Here is a 21,256-nt window from a genome sequence, read left to right as displayed (position 1 = left end):
GGTCTGTTATATAGAATAATTGCATTACTTGTGCAATATAAAAAAAGGTATTATAGTAATAATACCCAAAAACTATAGAGATAAGACCCAGGAGGGCCAGTTTATGATAGGAAGCTTGGCAAAAATAGTGCATTTAAGGCAGAGAAGGGACGACTATGACAATAATAGCTGAAAATGATTGCTCTGGACAAGAACTGAAAGAAAGTGAAGTGATATACCCCTTCATTGACAGTTTGCAAAAAGGACAGAAGGGCTTAGGGAGGGAGGGAAAGAAAGAGGGAGGGAGGGAGAAATATGTCTGCCAGATGGAGGGGAAGGTGGAAGGAAAATTGGGGATATTTGTGATGAGAAATGTATATTGGTGAAGTGATGAGTGTTGGACTTTGTATGACTGAAACTCAATCATAAACAATTTTGTAACTATCTCACAGTGATTCAATTAAAGAATTAAAGAAAAGAATGTGAAGTTAGGAAGTGGTTTTTCATCTTGCTGACTCTCATTCTATCTCAGTTCATATGGTCCTTTTCACCAATCAGGAGTGATCCCCAAGTACAGAGTTATGAGTAAGTAATGAATACCATACGGTGTGATCCCAAAGTAGGGTTAGAATGCAGATTTGGGACATTGGTGATGGGAATGTTGCACTGGTGATGGGTGGTGTTCTTTACATGACTGAAACCCAAACACAATCATGTATGTAATCAAGGTGTTTAAAAAAAAAAAAGAATGCAGCATTTTTTTTTAGAAGGAGGTCTCAGGGTAATAAGAATTTTGTTGTAATATTACTTGACTCGAGAAATAACTAATGTGCATGACTGTGTCTCAATAAAACTTTATTTACAAAACAGGTGGTGGGCCAGACTCAGTCTTGGCCTGTGAGTTACAGCTTAACAATCTCGGATTCAGAGGATTCTGTGAGACAGTGCAAAAGACAGCAAAAATGTTGGGCATAAAAGAAAAGCCCAAGAAGAGTAACATCATCATCATCTTTACCACCATCATCACTGGTATCAGCTTGCCATTGGATCATTTTATGCTATCCAATAAATACCACAACTGTTGCTCTCCCTGACTTTATCAACTTGTTAAGTCGATTTTGCAAAAAGGCACTTGACAGGATTAATTCAAAATCCTGGTGGAAATGCATTCAGGATTTTGCCCTGAAGAGGTCTGCTTAACGCAGATTCCCAGATCACTTAGCATTTTAAAAGCAAGTGCAGTTTGGCTCCCAATAAAATAACAGTCATATTAAGTGCTCTCGTTAAAGGTTTCCATTGTCCTTCACAGGGGATTTTATTTGCGGTATGGGATAGATTTCTCATCATTCTTTGAAGTTAAGCGCTCCTGACCATTTTGCAGTCAAGGTGCAGAGATTTAGGATGAGTCCAGCTCATGCAAACACAGTAAGTGTTGGGAGCTGAGCTGAACCCTGGGCATGGGTCTTTGGATACCAAATCCAGTTCTGTTCCCTCACATCTTAGCTGTGCTGAGTCAGCATCAACTCAGGAGCTTTGAAACCAAAGATAAATTAGCCATTTTCAACAGAAATGGAATTCATTAAGTAAGTGCTGGGAGAATTTCTGGATGAAATGAAGAATTCGGCTTGAGGCCATGTAGGAAAAAGGTTACCCCAGTGATATTGCTGCTACAGCCTTCAGATGCTTCTAACAAGGGGCCAGAGGCAGTAGCTCAGCACTAAAGTGCATATCTTGGGTTTCTAAATTCTTTGCAATGCAAAACCACATCAACCACCCAAGTGAGGTCAGGGAGATAGTGCCAAGACTGGAGCATATGACTGGCATAAATGAGGCCCCCAGCCATGCCTCATCTACTAAGCAATGCCAGGTGTATTCTGTTAGTCTGGAGTCTGGACACTGTTAGGAAGACACCCACACAAAACCCAACAAAACAACAATGGGAGGAAAACCAGATATTCCCAACAGACACTGTAGGGGCAATAGAGCTGGAATCTCCAGGTGCTTCTCCCCTGCCACCTCCAGAATTGATTTTGCACCTCGCACCCCCCCATTCATGTGACTGTTGTTCAAATAACAAATGAACCAGACCCACTGTCCCTGCAGAGTAAAATACGTTATCTTTTCCTTTGTGAAAGGAGAAGACTCCTAGAATTGCCCTAAAGCTGGGAAAGATGTTCAAAAGGTCTGAAGCCACCTCCATCACTCAACATAGAAACAGAGACTTGAGGAGACATTGGTTACCCAGGTTCAGGGCCATGTTAGACACAACAGTTAAAAGGCTGAAATAAGTCATACAGTGTTTGAAAATTGAGTGGGGGAGGCAAGTGTGAAATACAGATACCAGGGGTGATTATTTAGCATGGAAAAGAAATTTTACCCCCTGCTGCCACATGGCTATATCTTGAAGATATTTTAACAAGTGTAATCAGACACTTATGGGGTGGGAGCAATAGCACAATGGGTAGGGTGTTTGCCTAGAAGGTGGTCAACCAGGGTTCAATTCCTGGTATCCCATATGGTTCCTAGAGCCAGGAGTACTTCTGGACAACGCTGGGTGTGGTTCCCCAAAACAAACAAAACAAGACACTTACAAAAGGCACATAGTATATGACTTCAAATCTCCATGAAGGACTAGGATAATTTAATCCAGGGAGCCACAGCAGGGTAAGAAAGATAGAACAGGGTTAAGGTGCTTGCTAGGCAAATACTGACCCAGGTTCAATCCTGGACCTCCCCCAGCAATACCAGGAGTGATATCAGAGCACAGATCCAGGTGTAAGCCCTGAGCACTGCCAGGTGTGTTCAAGAAACAAAAACATAGAAAAGAAAGTAGATGATAGGGTTTGGGGAAAGGAAGAGGTTGTATTGAATGCAATGAGCTTCAACCTTTTTACTTAAACCCTCAGGCTAATGAAAATTGGAGAAATATTTCACAGACCACTGTAGCAGAAACGAAATTCATTATTTATAGTAAGGCAATTAATCTTAATATTTATGTAGCAATTGTCGCAGTAGCACTGAGATCTGATCCAGGTGGACCAGGTGCTGAACAGCACTGACCCCTTTGCTGACAGGCAAAAACTTTCTGCAGTCCCACAGTCCCTGAAGACAGGATTGTATGAGAATTTCTGTATGGACTGATGAAAATGTTCTGGAGGTGAACGTGGTAATAGCTTTTCTCTAGCTAAAGTACTAACACCACAGAACAGTTAAAATAATACTTTGTATGGCTTCACTCTTTTGGGGAAAGGATTGGGGGATATCCTAAACAGAGCCCAAATTTGGATCTTATTGTATGCAAACTGTGGGTCCTTCCTAACTGCAGAACTAGCCCCCCCAGAGCCCATTATTATTACTGTTTTACCACACAAAAGTATGCTGATCAGAACTTACATCCATGATAAGAATTCAGGGTGTTTTTGTTTGTTTGTTTTGTTTGTTTCTGGGCCACACCCGGTGACACTCAGGGATTACTCCTGGCTATGTGCTCAGAAATCATTGCTCCTGGCTTGGGGGAACAAATGGGACTCTGGGGGATTGAACCGAGGTCCATCCTAGGTTAGAGCATGCAAGGCATATGCTTTACTGCTTGTGCCACTGCTCCAGCCCCCAAAATTTAGGTTTTTATCCTTTTCTGTTTGGGAGGGGCACACTTGAAGATGCTCCAGAAACTATGTAGTTCTGGGGATTGAACCAGTTCCTCCCACATGCAAAACATGTAAACTAGCCTTTTGAACCATTTCCCTAGTCCCAAGAGTTTAAGCTTTTATGAAAAAGGAGACCTGGAAAGTTCCCACAGTGACAAGATTGATGGCGCCATATTCACAGCTGTCTTTAATCTTTAGTGTTTGCTCCTTTCAGAAAGCAACTGTGAGCACTGTTGGAAGTTGGGAGGCCAGCTGAGCTCCTCCTTTCTGTTCCCTGCAGCTTCTCTCCAGTAGGACAGGGGCCAGCAGGCAATTAGAAGAGTGATATGGTTTGGATGGGAGACAACAGGGAAGTGGGACTTGGACGAACCAATCGAGGAACAAATGTTCCCCCAGAGTAAGGGCAGCTGCTCCTCAGCGCTGGCGAGGCTGGCATGAGGGAAGGAAGCCCAATGTTGCTGTATCTTCTGGTACTTTGGAAGAAGCCAAACATCGAAATATTTACGTGCAATCTCCTGAACTTTCAGTGTTGGCAACAGACTCAAATCAAAAAGAGCAGAATCAACACGATGATGAAAATGAGTGGGTGGGTGCCAATTCCAACCCTGGACTGCTGGTATGCAAACTCAGAGAGTGAGTACAGAGACACAGCCCAAAGGGAAAATAAAGATGTCAGAATTTACCATATCTGCAAGTTCCCTGTCATCTTTCAAAGGACAAGACTCCTCGTAATGGCTGAGAAGAAAAAAGATGGTCATTGGAATGGAGATGTGGCTCAGAGGCTGAGTCCCTATGAATCTGTCCTGCCTCCCAGCACCTCCCAACATTGTAGGTCAATTCCTGGCACTGGCCCTGGGATCCCTAGATCCACTGGTGTGTGATCCCCGGATATCACAACAATGACAACAGTAACACAAACAGGGAGGTATGAGGAAAACATGGCTATAAACTTAGGACAAAATGAGGAGCAGAAATAGTAACCCCCTTAATCTATTACTTTAGATCTCCCTGCGGGGAGAATTTGAGCTGCAGGCTAAACTTGAAGGACACTTAGTTAACTGCTAGCTCCAAAGAACATGAAGAGTATGCCTTTCAAGTAGACTATCTGAGCAGAGACACCATTTCTTGGTGTCTATTCCCCAAACACAAAAACAATAACTAAAAATGATAAAAATACATCAATGTTCATCTCAGCACTCAATAAGATAGCCAAGATATAGAAATAACCCAAATGCTAAACTACAGAGGGATAAATCAAGAAATTGATTTGCATGTTAAATATATATATGCACAATGAAATACTATGCAGCTCTAAGAACAAAATCATGCAATTTGTTGTGATATAGATGGAACTATAGATGGAACTAGAAGATAGCATACTGTGTAGAGTCAAACAGAAAGAAGGAAAGGGATAGATCCTATGTGGGATTCAAAGATACACAGCAAGGTAGCAACAAAGGGCCAAAGACAACACAGTGAGAGAACTAATCCACATCACTGAGTTGGGGAGCTTTGAATAGAAGGGTCCGTGGGGGAGGGAGATGTGTACACAGGTGATGAGTGTGGTGTTGGAATTATGTACATGAGAAACCATCATTAACAAAAACAAATCAATAAAATTGATTTTATTTGATCAAATAATCAATACAAAATAAAACTCTGGGGATGGAGAGATAGAACAGTGTGGTAGGGCATTTCCTTGCATTTGGCTGACTCAGCATGGACCTGGGTTCAATTCCCGGCATCACATATGGTGCCCCATGCCTGCCAGGAGTGATTTCTGAGCGCAGAACCAGGAGGAGTAAACCCTGAGCACTGCAGGTTGTGGCTCCCCCCAAAATCAATTAATAAAAAAGAAAGTTTATTTTCTTACTAAATATTAAAAAACACTCATAAAATCTAATTTGCTCTGAATTAGAATTCTGTTGCCTGGAAGGAGAGTCTGTTTGGAAACCAGTGCATGACTGCAGTGTCCTGTAACAGGATGAAACTCAGTTGGTTCTATTTGAGTCCAAGGCTGGGAACCAGATTCCTGGAATTGCCTTCTGCATATGATTTAGGGAAAGTTTATAGTTGCAAGGGCTTCCAGCGCTATCAGAGAGACAGCAATGTGGCACTGATTTTTCTCAGGGTTAGGGTGATCAGATACAGAGTTGAAGTCCTCTTACTGAAGTACCATTTTGGAATGATTGTGTTGCTTCTTGACTTTCCTTGCAAGTGCTGGTATCTCTCGCTGTGCCAGGATCAGACAATATTGTTAGTAACGAGATTTCCAGCTGGATCCTCCCTGTCCTCTCTCTGCCAGCTCTTACCACTTCAGTATACACCCTAATTTCCATACTCAATCCCTTATTCCTGGAATTCATGAAGTCGATTTGACTGATCCACTGGGCAAACACAAACATAACATCCTTTGTGTGTGAGTGCCACTTACTAGATTTAAGCCAAGTCAGCAAGTGGGGTTAAGAGTCTGTCATCTTTTGGCCACTGATTCCAACTGGAAGGGAAGAATTACTTGCCATTATTTTTTAAAATTTTTAATTAGTTACCATGAAATGACAAAGTTATTCACAATTGGGTATTGTTTTTAATTAAGAAAGCTGATCCCTTCTCTGTTTATACTGCTTTTATGTCTGTTTTTCCTTTTTGAGTAAAGGGTTAGTTCCTAATTTCAGAACCAGAGATGCCACTATATTCAACCAGAGCCTGTAGCCTTATTAAGGTATGTACATGTGCCTTTTAGCTATTTCACAAGTGAGTATGCCAGGAACATACTCCAAGATGATGGTATGATCAAGTTCCTTTGTAGGAGTCTCACTTTGCAAGGTCATTGAAATGGCAGGCTCTACCTTGAGCACATATTTAAGTAATACCTTGATCTTGTGGTCTCATCCTACCCAATCCAATGTGCCAATACCTCCTAGCCTGTGGATGGTATTAGCATTAGTCAAAAATTTCCATACCATACTTAAATTTTTGAACCCTAACCTGGTATGGCTGAAGGCTTGCTCCTGGCTTTGAGCTCAGGGATCACTCTAGGGCTTGGGGACCATACTGTAGGCCAAGGACTGAACATACAAGGCAAGTACCTTCCCTACTGTACTCTGTCCCCATATACACTTTCTCATACATTTGTACTTTCATACTTGTATTTTTTTTCTTTTTATTTTCTGCACTACATTCATCAGTGCTCAGCAAACTCCTGGCTCTGCACTCCAAGCATCCCTCCTTAAGGTTCCCAAGGACTTATAGTACATTAAAGAGGCAGTATGTTTTCACAGCATTTATCCTGAAGGTCTCCCTGAATCTGCTTTTTTTCTTGCACTTATTTCCACTAAGGTCTTCTGAAGCATCTTTCTCAACTTTTACTCCTTGTAGTGACCCCTTCCTGGAAGGTGGCAAGCTAACTGTAGAACATTACAGTTGGACATGATGGGGCCTGAGTAGATAGCCCAGGGGTAGGGTGTTTTGCCTTGCACATGGCCAACACAGGATGGACCTGGTTTTGATTCCCTGCATCTCACATGGTCCCCTGAGCCTGCCAGGGGTTATTTCTGAGCCCAGAGACAAGATTAACCCCTGAACCCTGCCAGGTGTGCCCCCCCCCCAAAAAAAAAAAAGAAAACGGGCACTATCTCTTGTACCACTCATCTCTGTGGATTTTTCTCTAAGACCAAGACTTGTGCCAATTACTACCCTACAGAAACCTTAATAAAAGTAGACTTTCAAGTAGGATAGCTATATTGAACCCAACAGTTCAGGACTTCATGACACTTACTTTTTATCCTGTATCTTCTTAGTCACTGGAAAGGAGTTTATAGGGTCAATTAAAATTAATTTCACAGGTCCTTGAATTGCTTGCTTTGTAAGCATTTCTAACTTTAAATTTTTTGGTGCCTGGTGCTATTTCGAAGATTCTAATATTTGATGCCATTGAGGCACTCTTTTCTTTTTGTCTGGGTTTTGAATACATGACCTAATTACGAGTGATTTTTCAAAAGGGTTGGCAATCCACAGTTCATGGGCCAAGTTAAAAAAGATAAATCTAACTTTAGTAAATAGTTTCATTGAAACTCAGCCACATCTGACCAACTTTCATAATTGCTACAGAGACCACTCAGCTGCTGTCAAGAATATTACTTGGTGCTTACTATAGTTTGTTTGCTGATTTCTTCTCTGTATCAGTGCTTTTCAAATGTTCCTCAAATATCCACAAAATTGAAAAATAAAGGAAGGGGCCGGAGAGATAGCATGGAGGTAAGGCATTTGCCTTTCATGCAGGAGGTCATCGGTTCAAATCCCGGTGTCCCATATGGTTCCCCGTGCCTGCCAGGAGCAATTTCTGAGCCTGGAGCCAGGAATAACCCGAGCACTACCGGGTGTGACCCAAAAACCACACACACACACACACACACACACACACACACACACACGCGTGCGCACACACACAAATAAAGGAATGTGACCCAAAAACCACACACACACACACACACACACACACACACACACACACACGAAAAATAAAGGAAGTCATATCTTGACAAGCCTTTGGAGCAATTGCTTGTAAAGGTCTATGCATGGCCAGAGCTTCTTAAATATTTTCCATTTGTGTGCTCAGGAGTTACTTCCTGGTTCTGTGCTCAGAAATTACTCCTGGGGCCGGAGAGATAGCATGGAGGTAAGGCGTTTGCCTTGCAATGCAGAAGGTCGGTGGCTTGAATCCCAGCATCCCATACGGTCCCCCAAACTTGCCAGGAGCTATTTCTGAGTGTGGAGCCAAGAGTAACCCCTGAGCGTTGCTGAGTGTGACCCCCCCAAGAACAAAACAGAAATTACTTCTGGTGGGCTCCAGGGACCATATGGGATGCCGGGTTTCAAATCCAAGTGGGGCGCATGCAAGGCAAACTCCTTACCTGCTATACTATCTCACCAGCTCCCATTTATGATTCTTTTTGCCTGAGAAATACAACATGGCCAGTGCTTCCAGAAGCACCACAGAATCATTGCGTGGTTGATACTGAATTTTTAGTGACTGAATGTTTAGACAACTTTTATTGTTGTCAAAATCTTTGTAATCCATATCTTGAGTTAAAGGAACTTCTTTGGGATTGCATTTCATAGTTTAAAATGTTCAGCTTTAGACCACTTTTGGTAGAGAATGACCTGGCATTTACCTGGGCATTGAATGCTGATAGTGTAACTTTCCTTGTGAAACATGTGGGGACCAATATGTGATCTGTACCTTTGTTCTGTGGGTTCTAGTTTCAGGTTTGATTTAGCTTTACATTTTGGCCAAGGTCAACTGACTTCTGTTCATGGTGTGATCACTTGGTGGTGGTGATGTCCTGTGATTCCGTAACAAGATGAATCAAAGCAAAGAAGTTCCCAACACTGATGGCGCTAGTCAGAATCACGATTTGAAATTAAAGACCAGTATTTTTGTACAGGACTAAATATGTCTGAGTACGTGACTGGAATATTAACTCACATCTTTTTCAGTTGTTTTGTTTGGGCCACACGTGGAATGCTCAAGGCTTATTCCAGGCTCTGTGCTCAGGGACTGATGGACCATATGGGGGACTAGGGATCAAACCCTGGTCTTCTGCATACAAGACAAGCACTTTACCCATTGTACTATCACTCTAGCCCCAGCTCTCCCATTTCTTGTACTTGCCTCTGTAGCACCTTCACAAGCAGATGCTACGAGCCTCCTTCTGAAAGAGATCCGTGGTGTCCATGAGGTCTCCTCCAAAACAAACACACTAGTTGGGACTTTTTAACTCTGTCAGGATTCTGAGGTCCCACCAAGATACCTCTTTTTCTACTTTTTATTAAGATGTAAGTTAATTTGCAGAAGCCACAGCAAGAGCGATTTCCACCCTTCCCATCACCACAGTGAAGAAAGTGAACTTAAAACAAAACCATTCACCTCCATAGAAAGAATGGATTTGCAAGTTTATTTGAAAGTACAAAAATTAAAAAAAAAAACACAAAAAGACAACCAGAACCTAACTAAAAACAAAAAGCAACCACACACTGCCTTTCCAGTTTACAGCAACTTACAATACAATACACGATGTAGTATGCACTGAGTTGTATTTAAAAAAAAAAAACCTGTTAATTTTAAAGAAGGGGGAATCAAGGGGGTTGATGAGCTATGGGTTCACAGTGAAGCTATTTTCATGCATCAAGATCAAAGATTTATTGATTTCATTTGAGAGGAGAGAGCCGAGATGATTCTTGGATTGGCATAGATTTAGGCAAGGTACCAAAAAATATCCTGGTTGGAAAGAGATTAAAAAATATTGCTGGCCACGTGTTTGTTATCATGAGTAGAGAAGAAAAAGCCAACAGAAACCCTGTAGTTTTGGGGTCCTACTGATTTCTTTTTAAGATCAGACACTAAAAAAACAAATCTAAAATAAACATGTTCCTGTATTTCTTTGTTTAAAAAACAACATTAAAGCTCCCCTTATCTGCCAAAACCATTTGTTTTTCCTAAGAGGCTTGGAAGGAGAAGGGTGAGATTAATACCACCCCAACTAATTAACATTAGAATCTTACCTCTAAACAACTTTGAGAGCACCAGGAAGAAAAAGGGGCCTACTGGAGGGAGAAATAGTCATTCTGACTCACAGAAGATGAAATAGTCAGCCAGAGTCCCTCAAACACTTAGGTGGCCCTTCTTCAATGGCTTATTCTGCCAATGACTCATGCATGATTTTTAAGAAGGGAAGATGCAAGCAAATAAGTCCCTTGACTTAAAAAAGAAATACACTAGCTAGGTTTTCTGTAACACCCCTTGGGCTTGATTAAAAGGGAGAAAGTCTACAGAACAGGATCACTGAATGCCACTTCATTTCCCTCTCCTGCAAACTCTAACTTAGCATCAAAGAGGCAACTGAGCATTCCTTCATTTGTAGGAAGAAGCCCTGGAATGAACAAAAGCCATGGGGGAGTGGATGTACCCGTTTGCCACACGGCTCCGTTAGCTGGTGTCCCTCTGCTGGCCCCCTCTGCTATTCTCTGCATCCCCTATTATTTGGGAGGGGATGAGCCTCATGGCGGGAGCATGGGACAGAGGAGAGCCGGCACACATAAGAGATTGGGAGACCCAGAGAGAAAAGTGTCCTCCTCTGCATCCTCCAAGAAATTGATAAATAATAACTCAAAGTGCAGCCATGCACGCATGCCCAGCACACAGGCCAGCAGGAGGGGTGGCCTGCCAGGCACACTAGGGAAGCAAGGCAGAAGCTCCTCTTCCATGTTTCTTTGGATTTCACAAAAAAGTAAAGATGATAAAAAAAAAAAAAAGCTTTCTATACACATATAAATAGTCCCTTAACTAGAAGGGGAAAAAAACACACTGTTTCAAATGCATTTCTAAGAGATTTGGGAGAGGAGTAGAGAGTCTGCAGGGCAAATCTGGACTCTGAAGGTCTACAGTCCACACTGCTCAGAGAAACTCATGGGCTGTTAGGAGGGAACCTGATAGGAACTCCCCCACCTCATCCTAACCCTAAGCTGGGTACTGGGGTTTGGGCTTTGGAAGGGGAGTGTGGGCAACCATGGAGCTGGGAGCCCTGGGGAGAGGTACTGAACATAGTTCCCACCTCGATTAGAAACCACAGTGTCCTCAAGTCCAAAGGCACAGATGATCAGAGGAGACTTCTGGTATTAAGGGAACATGGGAGACTACTATGTAAGCTGCACTAATGGGCAAGGCAGGCAGGGTGCGGTGTATGGAGACCAAGGGCTGGACCAGATGTGGGGCCAAGCTGAGTTAGCTCTTATTTTCCCTACTGTACCCAGAGGGGGACAATCTAGCCTCCAGGGAAGAGACTATGGAACAGAGTTGGCCCTAGCTTATGGCAGCCTGTATTAAAAAAGTTGAGAGCTCATTTCATATTATGGCCTAAGGGCCCAGTTTCTGCTGGGATGAGGCCAATGCTGCCAGGAAAAGCTCTCCAAAAGAAGATTCACGGGCAAATTTCAAAAGCCAGAATCTTCCCAGAGTTGTTGGCTGCAGAGATAAAAATGACACTGCTAGTTACTGAAGGGCAGTAACTCATGTCACAAGTTTTCTTTGGCCAAACTGAAAGCACTGGTGAGACCCATGCGAGGTGATGTTGGCAGCAGACTCCAGTCCTTGGGTCAACTATGGTGCCTCCAGGTAGGAACCTCTGTGGATATCCACAGCCCCAACTGGAGTTCAACAGTACCAGCCCACCCTCACCCCCCATCCCCATCCCAAGGAGCATCCACACAGTGTAGAAACACTGTTTTCTCAAAGGTGATTAAGAGTCCATTTATCCCGTGGCCTGCAAATTGGTGTGCTTTTATACAACAGGGTCCACGAGAAACTGAAGAATGTGTCGAATAAAGCTATGGTCCTGGGCCCCCGCCAAGATGCAATTATCAATTGAGGGGTCAGGAAAATCCAGGGTCATCCTCTAAAGAACAACCCAGGGGAGGAGGGGAATGGAGAAATGCCCCCAATCACTCCTCCATGGGGTACCCTGAAGAGCTAGCTTCCCATGAGCACAGGTGGTCAGGAAGGTAACAAGTCAGAGCAGATGAGCTGGTGTGGACACCAGAATAGCAAGATGTTATACTTCTTCAGGGCCTGGGCTGAGCACTGAGTCCCTTGGCTCAGTGGCGCCCTCTGCAGGGCTGGATTGTCCGGGACTGTGGTTTGGGTCTTCCACACTCAGGAGGCTGCTGGCGGCCTGGGAACTGGCGCTTTCTTCACTCCCAGCACTCCCAGACCGGGAGCGGTAAGGGGGCAGGTCCGCTTGGTTGAGGGACTCGGTGTCTGAAGAGTAGGGTGGAGGAGGGAGGTCATACCATGCAGGTCTGCAAAGAGAAAGGCAGGAACAAGTGGGAGAGGAGGGAAGAGAGTCATTAGAGCTGAAGCAAGGCAAACCAAGCCCACAGTCTCAAGTGGCTGCTCAGGGGTAGATGGGTGGGAAGTGGCTTTTCTTCCAAATCAAAATCAAGCCTAGGATCGGAAAACCAGGGACTCCTAGCATGTCTCAGGATGGTATTTCAGGCTGGCTGGTGTTGATTGGTACAGTCATGAAGCCTTTGTATGAACCCAGACTGCGGGTGCCGTGTATAAACTGGGCTCATTTCATTGGTTTGGCAGGGCTGATACCCATATCAGTAAATATACCCAGGGCCAAGAAATAGTGTAAGGGTTTTGATAAGCCACTGACAGTTCACAGAATTGGGGGTTCTTCCTGAAAACTTATTAGTCAGGAAATCACAGAGAACATATTTTACTTATCAATTCTCTGAAGGCTGACTTTGAGTCAGGAGTCACACCTTCAGCATCCAATGGGTACCAGGTCAAAGACTCAGGTAAAGGAACAGGCCTGTGACTGGCACAGGGTCACAAATAATGAGAAAACTAGCAGTACTGGGATTTGAGCCTGTGCTTCTGTCTCCAGAACTGACGTTTGGGGAAAAGTTCTCAAGCAGTGCTCAAGAGGCCTGGAAGCCCTTCCCCAGTGATTCGTGGCCAACTGGGCTAGAGATTTAATATGAAGGGTCTGAGGTGCTGCTTGGGCCTTGCACTGCCAGTGATGAGCTGAGCCACACTTGGCAGGGCTCAGGTTAGGCAGTGCACATTTAGTACCACCAGAGGATTGGCCACATGCAAGGCCTGTGCCTTAACCCTTGTCCTATATCTCCAGCACCCTCAGATGCAGCAACTGAACTCTACATCAAATGCCTCAAATGATAAGCTGAGATTAGTGGGTGAGGTCTTGTACTGACTTCAATCACCTCTGTAAAGAGATCCCTTGCTATTCCCTGCTAGGAGAGAAGAAAATGATTAAATGCTGTTATTAACCAACTTCCTTACTGCCACACTGAGCCCCCAAATTCAGAGGAAGTGAGATGCAAAGCAGGTTTCCCAAGAGGTAAGGCAAGGCAAGGAGATCTTGCAGCCCAAGGAAACTCAGAGGGTTCTGATCCAGGGAGAGCCATAGTAGGTTTTCTGGGACTCCAGAAAAGGAGACAGGCAGGTTGAAAAGTCAGGATTCAGGTTTACTATCTGTTCCAGCCACACAACTCTGCTTCTTGATGATATGTTGGAATGTCTCATACAACTCGGCTTGTAAAAAGGGCTCCCCTGCTTATCAAAGCTTTAGATTACTCTATTTCAATAACTCAATTGCCTTTATTTTTATAGATGAAGCCAAGCCAAGGAGCTTATTTATTCTATATTCATTCATTTATCCACTCCTTATCCCATCTGCCCATCACTTACCCACCATCTCCCATCCATCCACCTACCCATCAACTATTCATCAATTCACTCATCATCCATCCATCTATCCATTCATCTGACAAATAGTAACCAGACCTTGAGCATCAACAGGCAGTTCTGTGGTATAAGGGAAGGCCCAGGAGCTAGTGTAGTGGTCTAAGTGTGCAGAACCAGGAAGGAGCAGTGTTCTCAGCTAAGATCCTAACTGTGAGCCATAGGACCAAGGACCAAATCCTCACCTAACATCCCCACCCAGAGGTTCTTGGAAACTGACTTTACATGGAAGGATGTAATGAAAAGAGGCTGCGGAGTCAAGTCATTAAATTCAGTAGGCATCACTGTGACTTTTTTCTCAATGATAAAATGAAAAATAGATCTATCTAAATGTTATTTGTGGAACTGCGTAATATGAAATCCAGTATCTAAGTTTTCTCATCTGTAAAACTGAGGCAAAAAGAGAAATCTGAAGTGAGAGAGTTCAACAGTTAGTGGTGATCGATCGCCTTTTTTTTTTTTTAATCAGGGATCCAAGTTCTATTCCCAGAACTGATATTCTCGAGCATATCACATTGGGCCTGAGCACTAACTCTTCCCCTGTAGGTTGGCCAAGCAGAGTATGGATGAGAGTTGTCCTGGCGGCCTCTTGAGCACTGCTCAAAAGATCCTGCCCCCTTCCCTACAAAAGGTACATTGACTGAGGATATTATTTTAGGATTCAGTAGAAGCCTAGAAACTGCGTGTAGACTTCTGGATCCTTGCTGTTTTGGGGACGTCCCTCTCCCCACACGTCCACATACCTTTGATCTAGCAGGGCCTCTGAGTAGGAGGGTGGGGAGCCCACCTCTGATGCATTCTGCTCTGCCTGGCTGGCCACGTACTGGATGCCGTTGTTGACATTGTAGGTGACGTTGCAGTGGTGGGGGTGGTCCAGGACCACCAGGCGTGAGAGTAGCACTGGGTGCTGCAACCGGTGCACTGGCAGTGTCATGAGGTTGTTCCGCTTCCGCTGGTGGTGCAGGACCAGAGCCAGCAGTGCCACCACCAGCACGAAGATGACAGAGCTGCCGATGATGGCGTAGGTGATGCTGGGATAGTACACCATCTGGTTCTCGGAAGTCACAAACACCTGCCCGCTGCCTGGCTCTGAAGAAAAAAGAAGAGACAATTAACCACTGGGCTCACCCTTCCCCTTCCAAGTCAGTTCCAGTCCCTGCCCCATAGCTGCACAAGAGTGGCATGGTGGAAACCACACACCCAAGGTGCATGGATGAAACAAGGAACAAGTCCATGTATGAATGTTAACTGGCCACGAGAAGAGCTAAGTCCAGATTCATGCCCCAACCTTCTGAAACCTCCAAACCTGTGTGAAGCCAAAGACAGATACAAAGGACACCGTGTCGCATAATGTCATTTATACGAAATGTCCCAGAAAGGCAAAGGTATGGAGGCAGAATATTATTGGCTATGAGAATGGGGATCATCTGGTAACACACGTGACCAGGAGTAATGGGACCATTTTAGAAGCGGTGATGGCAGCATATACATCTTCTAAATTCACACATGGCAGCTGCAAAGAGGTAAATTCTATATCACGTAAATTGTACTCTCAAACAGTAGTTTAAAAACAATCGTCAGAAAACCTAATATCCACTGAAGTGTTCCTGTGGCAGAAATCGGTTTCCCAGGTGAAATTTATGAGGTAGTAAATCTTACAGGTGGGTGCATTTGTGTCTAGACTTCCATGTCTGCTGAGGGCTGAGTTCATGGCAAGCCCCCAACCACTCCTCTTAGAGATCCTACAAAGCCCAGACTCCTGGCACAGACATGGAAGCAGAAGTCGGTCCAAATGCAAACCCTTCTGTTTATTTATTAGTTGTGCGCCCTCTGGAAAGCGGTCCACCTGTCTGAACTATTATTCCTCACTTGGATGAAGACTGTTATGCTCAACTTTCTGGGCTGCTGTGAGCAAGCGAGGCATAAATAAATACAAAGCATTTAAATCAGAGCATATTAAATGTTTTCCACTCTTGACCCTTTTTCACCTGAGAATTTTTTTTTATGGGCCTTGGTATCTAAGTATAAGCAGGCATATAAATCTACTGATCACAAATATTATTTTTTTTGGAGCCACCTTCAGTTATGTAACCCATCTGGAAGCATCAGCTGACTGAGGGCAAAGCAGGGGCAAGTGCTGTGTGGTCCCAACAGTCAGTTCCTTGATGCATGCAAAGTAAAAAGCATGTAGGCCCAGGCAAGGGTCTGCACTCAGCTGGTGCCAATTCTTTTCCTTTTTCACTAGGAAAAAATGCAAAGGTCACATAAAATAAAGCATTTGAACCATATATATAGTGGTTTGGGGCAATAAGCAGATTCTTCATGTGGTACAGCCATTATAGATATCCACCTACAGAACTTTGCATCATGCCTGTGGATAGCATTTCCAATGCTCCCACATACTTCTTTGGGGTGCAGTGGGGGCCTTGGGAAGGCATCTTCTGGGGAACCAGGGTTGGGGAAAGGATCAGGATACAATTGTGCTGCTCTCCAGTGAGATTAATTTCTCAAAGGAGGGCAGCGAGTGGGTCCTCACATGAATAACAGCAGGTCTTAAGGTCTTAAAACTCCAATTTTCATGTTACCAATTGAAGTTTTAAGACAAGTGGGAGCGCTCGAAAATGAATGGAATGTCTGACACCGCTGCAAACCGTCTCACCGAAGACCTGGAAAGTGGGCATGCTCTAGGTCTGCCCACTTTGGCAGGCGCGACGTGGCCATCACATTTGCTGCAGAAATTATGATGTTCCATAACTCAGGGGCGCCTGATCTTGTCCTTGCTCTGTGTGTAAAATGTCATCTTGTAATAATTCATTAACTAGATTCACTTTTCTTAAGAGCTTAATGAGCCTGCCGGCCAAATTGCTAATATCAGAGTTGCCTGGGACCCGAGCTCCAAGTGCATAATCCATGGATAATGAAGTTTCCATTTATTCTGGCTGTCCCTCAAGCAAATGCCCTTATGCTCCACTGTCAAACAGCTTGCATTCCTGTCCTGTAGCGGCTGCTGCTCCTGCATTAATTCCAGACAATCTGGTGACTACCCAGAGAACACTGTGCTCTCGGAACTGCCAGGGGCTCTTGCTGTCTTTTCGCCTGACTCCAGGGAGGTGATTTCCTTCAGGTCATCACAGATTTGCACAGGGATCCTAGCAGCTTCCTACCAGATGGTAGCACTCTCTCTGAAGGATAGAAAACTCTGCTTCACAAGCAGGTGGTCTGGGCTGGTGAGGGATAGAGGCAGCTGACACTTCTGTCCTGATATTCCTTTGCTTGAAAGTGACTTACTTCCTCAAGATGCAAAGTGGATTTGGACAGGAGACTTTGGGAGCCACAGGGCTTATTTCTGGCTTTGCATTCAGGGATTACACCCAGGTGGGCCATGTACAGGTAAGAGCTCTACCCCCTGCACTACTGCTTTGGCTCCAGTAGACTAGTTTTCAATTATTAGACTGATAAAGCAAAGACTGATTTCACATTTTAGTGCACTGCACTGTTGAAGAGAAGGTAGTTGCTATACTATATTTTAACCCCAGATAACAACAACAACCCAATAACCTGGCTCCTAAGATTCCTTGAAAAATTAGATAAAAGGGGTAAAAGGGGTCAATTGTAAGGTGAAGGATGGAAACTGGGCTTCAAAGGGATGTGTGTGATTACTATCACAGTCACTAAATGAGAGAGAACTTGTTTCTTTTCTTTTCTTTTTTTTTTTTTTTTTTTTGTTTTTGGTCCACACCCGGCAGTGCTCAGGGGTTACTCCTGGCTATCTGCTCAGAAATAGCTCCTGGCAGCACGGGGGACCATATGGGATGCCAGGATTTAACCAACAACCTTAGGTTCTGGGTTGGCTGCTTGCAAGGCAAACACTGCTGTGCTATGAGTGAACTTTTTCAACATCACATTTACCTACCTCCTTCCTTCTGTCCCTCCCTCTATTCCTTCTGGTAACATCTATTTTGTTCTTATGAAAAATAACTTTCAAGCAGTAGTATTCACTGAGGCATTACACGTTCTAGCAACAAATACCAGAAACTAAATATCAATTGCAGTCTGGCTAATTAGATGATGAGGTATCCATATAATATCATACCTATTTTAAAAAGTTAGGCAGGTGTACAAGCACAGATGGAACCATTGGAAACTCATAAGAGGGGGGAAAAGTAAGTTTACAGAAAATGCGTAAAATCAGCTCTAATAGGACACAACTGGTAACACTGGTAACATCTGGGGAGAGAAAGAGAATTTGAGGAGAGACTTATTTTTTTACTTTTTGGGCCATACCCAACAATTCTCAGGGTTTACTCCTGGCTCTCTGCTCAAGGATCACTCATGATGGGCTAAGGGGACCGACCACATGGGGTCCCTGGGGCTGCAATGAAGTTAGTGTACAACAAGTGCATTACCTGCCATACTATCTCTCTGGCACCATTTTCCATCGTTTATATTTCCTTCCTTTATACCATTTGTACTGTATTTTCATTAGATATATACAGGTGAGGCTGGGGAGATGCTCAAAGGGCCAGAGGATGTGCTTTGCATGCATGAGTCCTACATTCCATCCGGACCCTGCATGTTTCTCTGACCAGCTGAGAGCTGAGCAGCCCCCAAAACAAATTAAGAAAAAGATATACAGATGGGTCTTCTCCTATAGAGGTACATGGATTCTTCCAGTGCCCAGACTAACACTGTGTTACTTTATTGCTTTCCCTATTATGGTTTTACTTAGCAGTACCCACTCCCATTGTTTCTCACACTCCCTTATGAACAATCACTGAAAATGGATCTGAAGCTACTAGCCAGACTTCTCTTGGGGTCCAGAATTCCTGTTCTGGAATGTTCAAGATGCCTTCAATTTGCCTCTGAATCATCTTTCTGGAAATATCAACTCCCATGTGCCTTTTGTACCAACATGATTTTCAAGTTGACTTTTCTAAAGAGGAAATATTTTTAAAACCCAGGTTTGCTGAAGTAAAATTTCTTCCCTAGAAAACCTGTTCCTTTATAATGTCTACTAAGATAAACTTTCTGGTTCTTTTTTTTTATTTGGGGGTCACACCTGGCAGTTCAGGGACCACCTTAGGCTTAATGCTTGAGTGTGTGGGGGAATTTATGGTATCAGGTATCAAATCTAGGCCTCTTAAGTACAAAGCACATGCTCCAGACCATTGAGAAATGTCTACTGCCTGTAGATGAGCTACCAAAAAATTTGAAGAAGCTGCAGAATAAGGTACAGAATCTTTGTGTACCTTCCCAAAATTCCTCTTGGGCTCCTTTGTATTCCAGTTCCTTCTTCCTAAACAGCCACTGGAAGACACAGGTTCCAGCCAACACATTTACTTTTCCAGAAAGTCATGTTATTTGGACTCATGGAGCACTCTATGTCTGGCCTAGTGCTCCAGTGTTACACCACTTTCACCAGCATTGGCTCTTCTAACCTGTTGATTCCTGAACTGCAAAAGTAGATAAGGATCACACAACTGGGTTATGTGATCAGTTACTAGTCAAGGGAGGAAACTGGGTTTTATTTCCTCTTTTTTGGAATGTAGAGCTTCATGTTTTCAATAGGACATCTGCCCAGGGAGAGAGATGTCTGCCTCTTAGCTTTCTAACAACAGCTCACAATGATCTTCAGAGTGGATATAGTTATAGCCTTCCTCAGTGGTTCTGAGTCTTCTCCAGCACTTAATGGTATTTCCTGGCAGCAAATGACATGAGCATTTAGTCACAGGCTAAGTGGCATCTGTCTGTCTGTCTTTGGGGAAATACCTAAACCTGGTGCCCATTTCTTTTACACTAGAACCCACGGCTCTAGCTCCTTACTCACTGTTTTCTCCAGCTCCTTGTGCCCTTCACACTGGGCTGTTGATGTGTTATGGGTGCGGACTATTTCAGAAGATCTGCAGTAATTCTTTTAAATGGGCATCTCCTTCCAGAAATGTGTTCTGCGTGTATTTTCTCCCAGTGTGTGGTTTGTCTTTTTGTTGACTTTATAGGGTCCTTTGGAAGATAAGTGTTTCTGACAATTTTTCTGAAGCCTATTGTGTTAATTTTTCCTTTTATGTTTTGTATTTTTTGTACTCTATCCAAGATATCTTTGCCTCAAAGACATTTTAGCTGCAGTTCTTACATTTTCATCTATGTTTCCCAAAAGTTAATTTTTGTTTATGGTACAAGGTGAAGTTCAAGCTTCTTTTTCCCCTTACTTTTGAATATCTAATTGTCCCAGCACCATTTGTTGAAAAGCCTGTCTTTTTTCTATTGAATTAACTTGGCACCTTTGTTGAAAATCAATTGACCATACAAGTCTGGATCTATTTCTAAACTCTGTATTCATATGATTGAGCTATAAACCAATCTTTATGCCAACAAGTATGTTCATAATTGCAGCTTTATAGTGAGTCTCACAATTATTTTGAATCCTGGATGCTTTCTTTTCTTCTAAATTGAACTTTCTTTCTGGTTACAAAAATTCACTAAAATTAAAAACAATACAGAAATATTTAAGGCAGAAAAAAACCCCTTATTTCCCATAAACCTACTTCAAAACCCAACAGTTAACAATTTTGCTGTGGACATGGGAATGGCAATTTATGTCTAGGGCCCAATAAGAAATACTTTATGCTCTGTGGGTCAGAAAGTTTCAGTGACAACTACTCAATTTTCTTTGTAGCATACAATTATTCACAGATAATACATCAAGGAATGAGTATTGTATTTTAATCAAGCTTTAATTACCCAAAAAGGAGGTAGGTCAGATTTGTCCACTGACTGGAGCTAGTCAGTATCGTATAGATGGAACAAAATTATTTTCTGTTATGTACATGTACCTGCCTGCACAGCCACTTTCTCTCTGTCTCTCATACATACATAGCCTTATCTTCTGACTACAGTATTATTTCTGCATATCTACCTCTCTGCTCACTAACCCATAGTGTGTAGGATCGCCCTCCTACTAAGCTGATGAGTGTTTAGCTACTACCAACTATGTTTTAATGTAGATCATCCCAACCAAGGAAGCCATGAAGGAGTGCCAAGCTGGTTTGGGCCACCATTCTGTAGTGTCATTCAGCACCTGACATGAACAGTAACTGATGGTCAGTGGGCAATGATAAGATGAATTAATAGACCATTACTTCCCTATCCAACTGGATTCCTAGCTATGAACACTGGGGTCATGTCTTGAATTGTCTCCATTTCTTTGTTCACACAGAGCAACCAAGTGGGGTGTATTTCTGCTGTACAGCATTCTCCAGATTCTGCTTCTTTTTTTTTTTTTTTGGTTTTTGGGCCACACCTG

General features: G+C 43.4%; 1 protein-coding gene across 2 annotated transcripts in view; it reads right to left on the bottom strand.

Annotated features, from left to right (window-relative positions):
* Window positions 1-10,755: 10,755 nt before the first annotated feature.
* LDLRAD3 (low density lipoprotein receptor class A domain containing 3) overlaps window positions 10,756-21,256 on the bottom strand; it is a 258,872-nt gene continuing 248,371 nt past the window's right edge. For both annotated transcript variants that reach the window (XM_049779731.1, XM_049779732.1), the window contains exons 5-6: window positions 14,700-15,045; window positions 10,756-12,482 (exon numbers count right to left, since the gene is read on the bottom strand). In XM_049779731.1, the coding sequence (XP_049635688.1) occupies window positions 12,236-12,482; window positions 14,700-15,045 (593 nt within the window). In that variant the 3' untranslated portion in view covers window positions 10,756-12,235. The remainder of the gene's footprint in view (window positions 12,483-14,699; window positions 15,046-21,256) is intronic.

This window comes from Suncus etruscus, chromosome 9 (assembly GCF_024139225.1).
Source record: "Suncus etruscus isolate mSunEtr1 chromosome 9, mSunEtr1.pri.cur, whole genome shotgun sequence".
Taxonomy (NCBI): Eukaryota; Metazoa; Chordata; class Mammalia; order Eulipotyphla; family Soricidae; genus Suncus; species Suncus etruscus.
The sequence above is the reverse complement of the archived record's forward strand: the minus strand, read 5'-3'. Positions and strand labels throughout refer to the sequence as shown.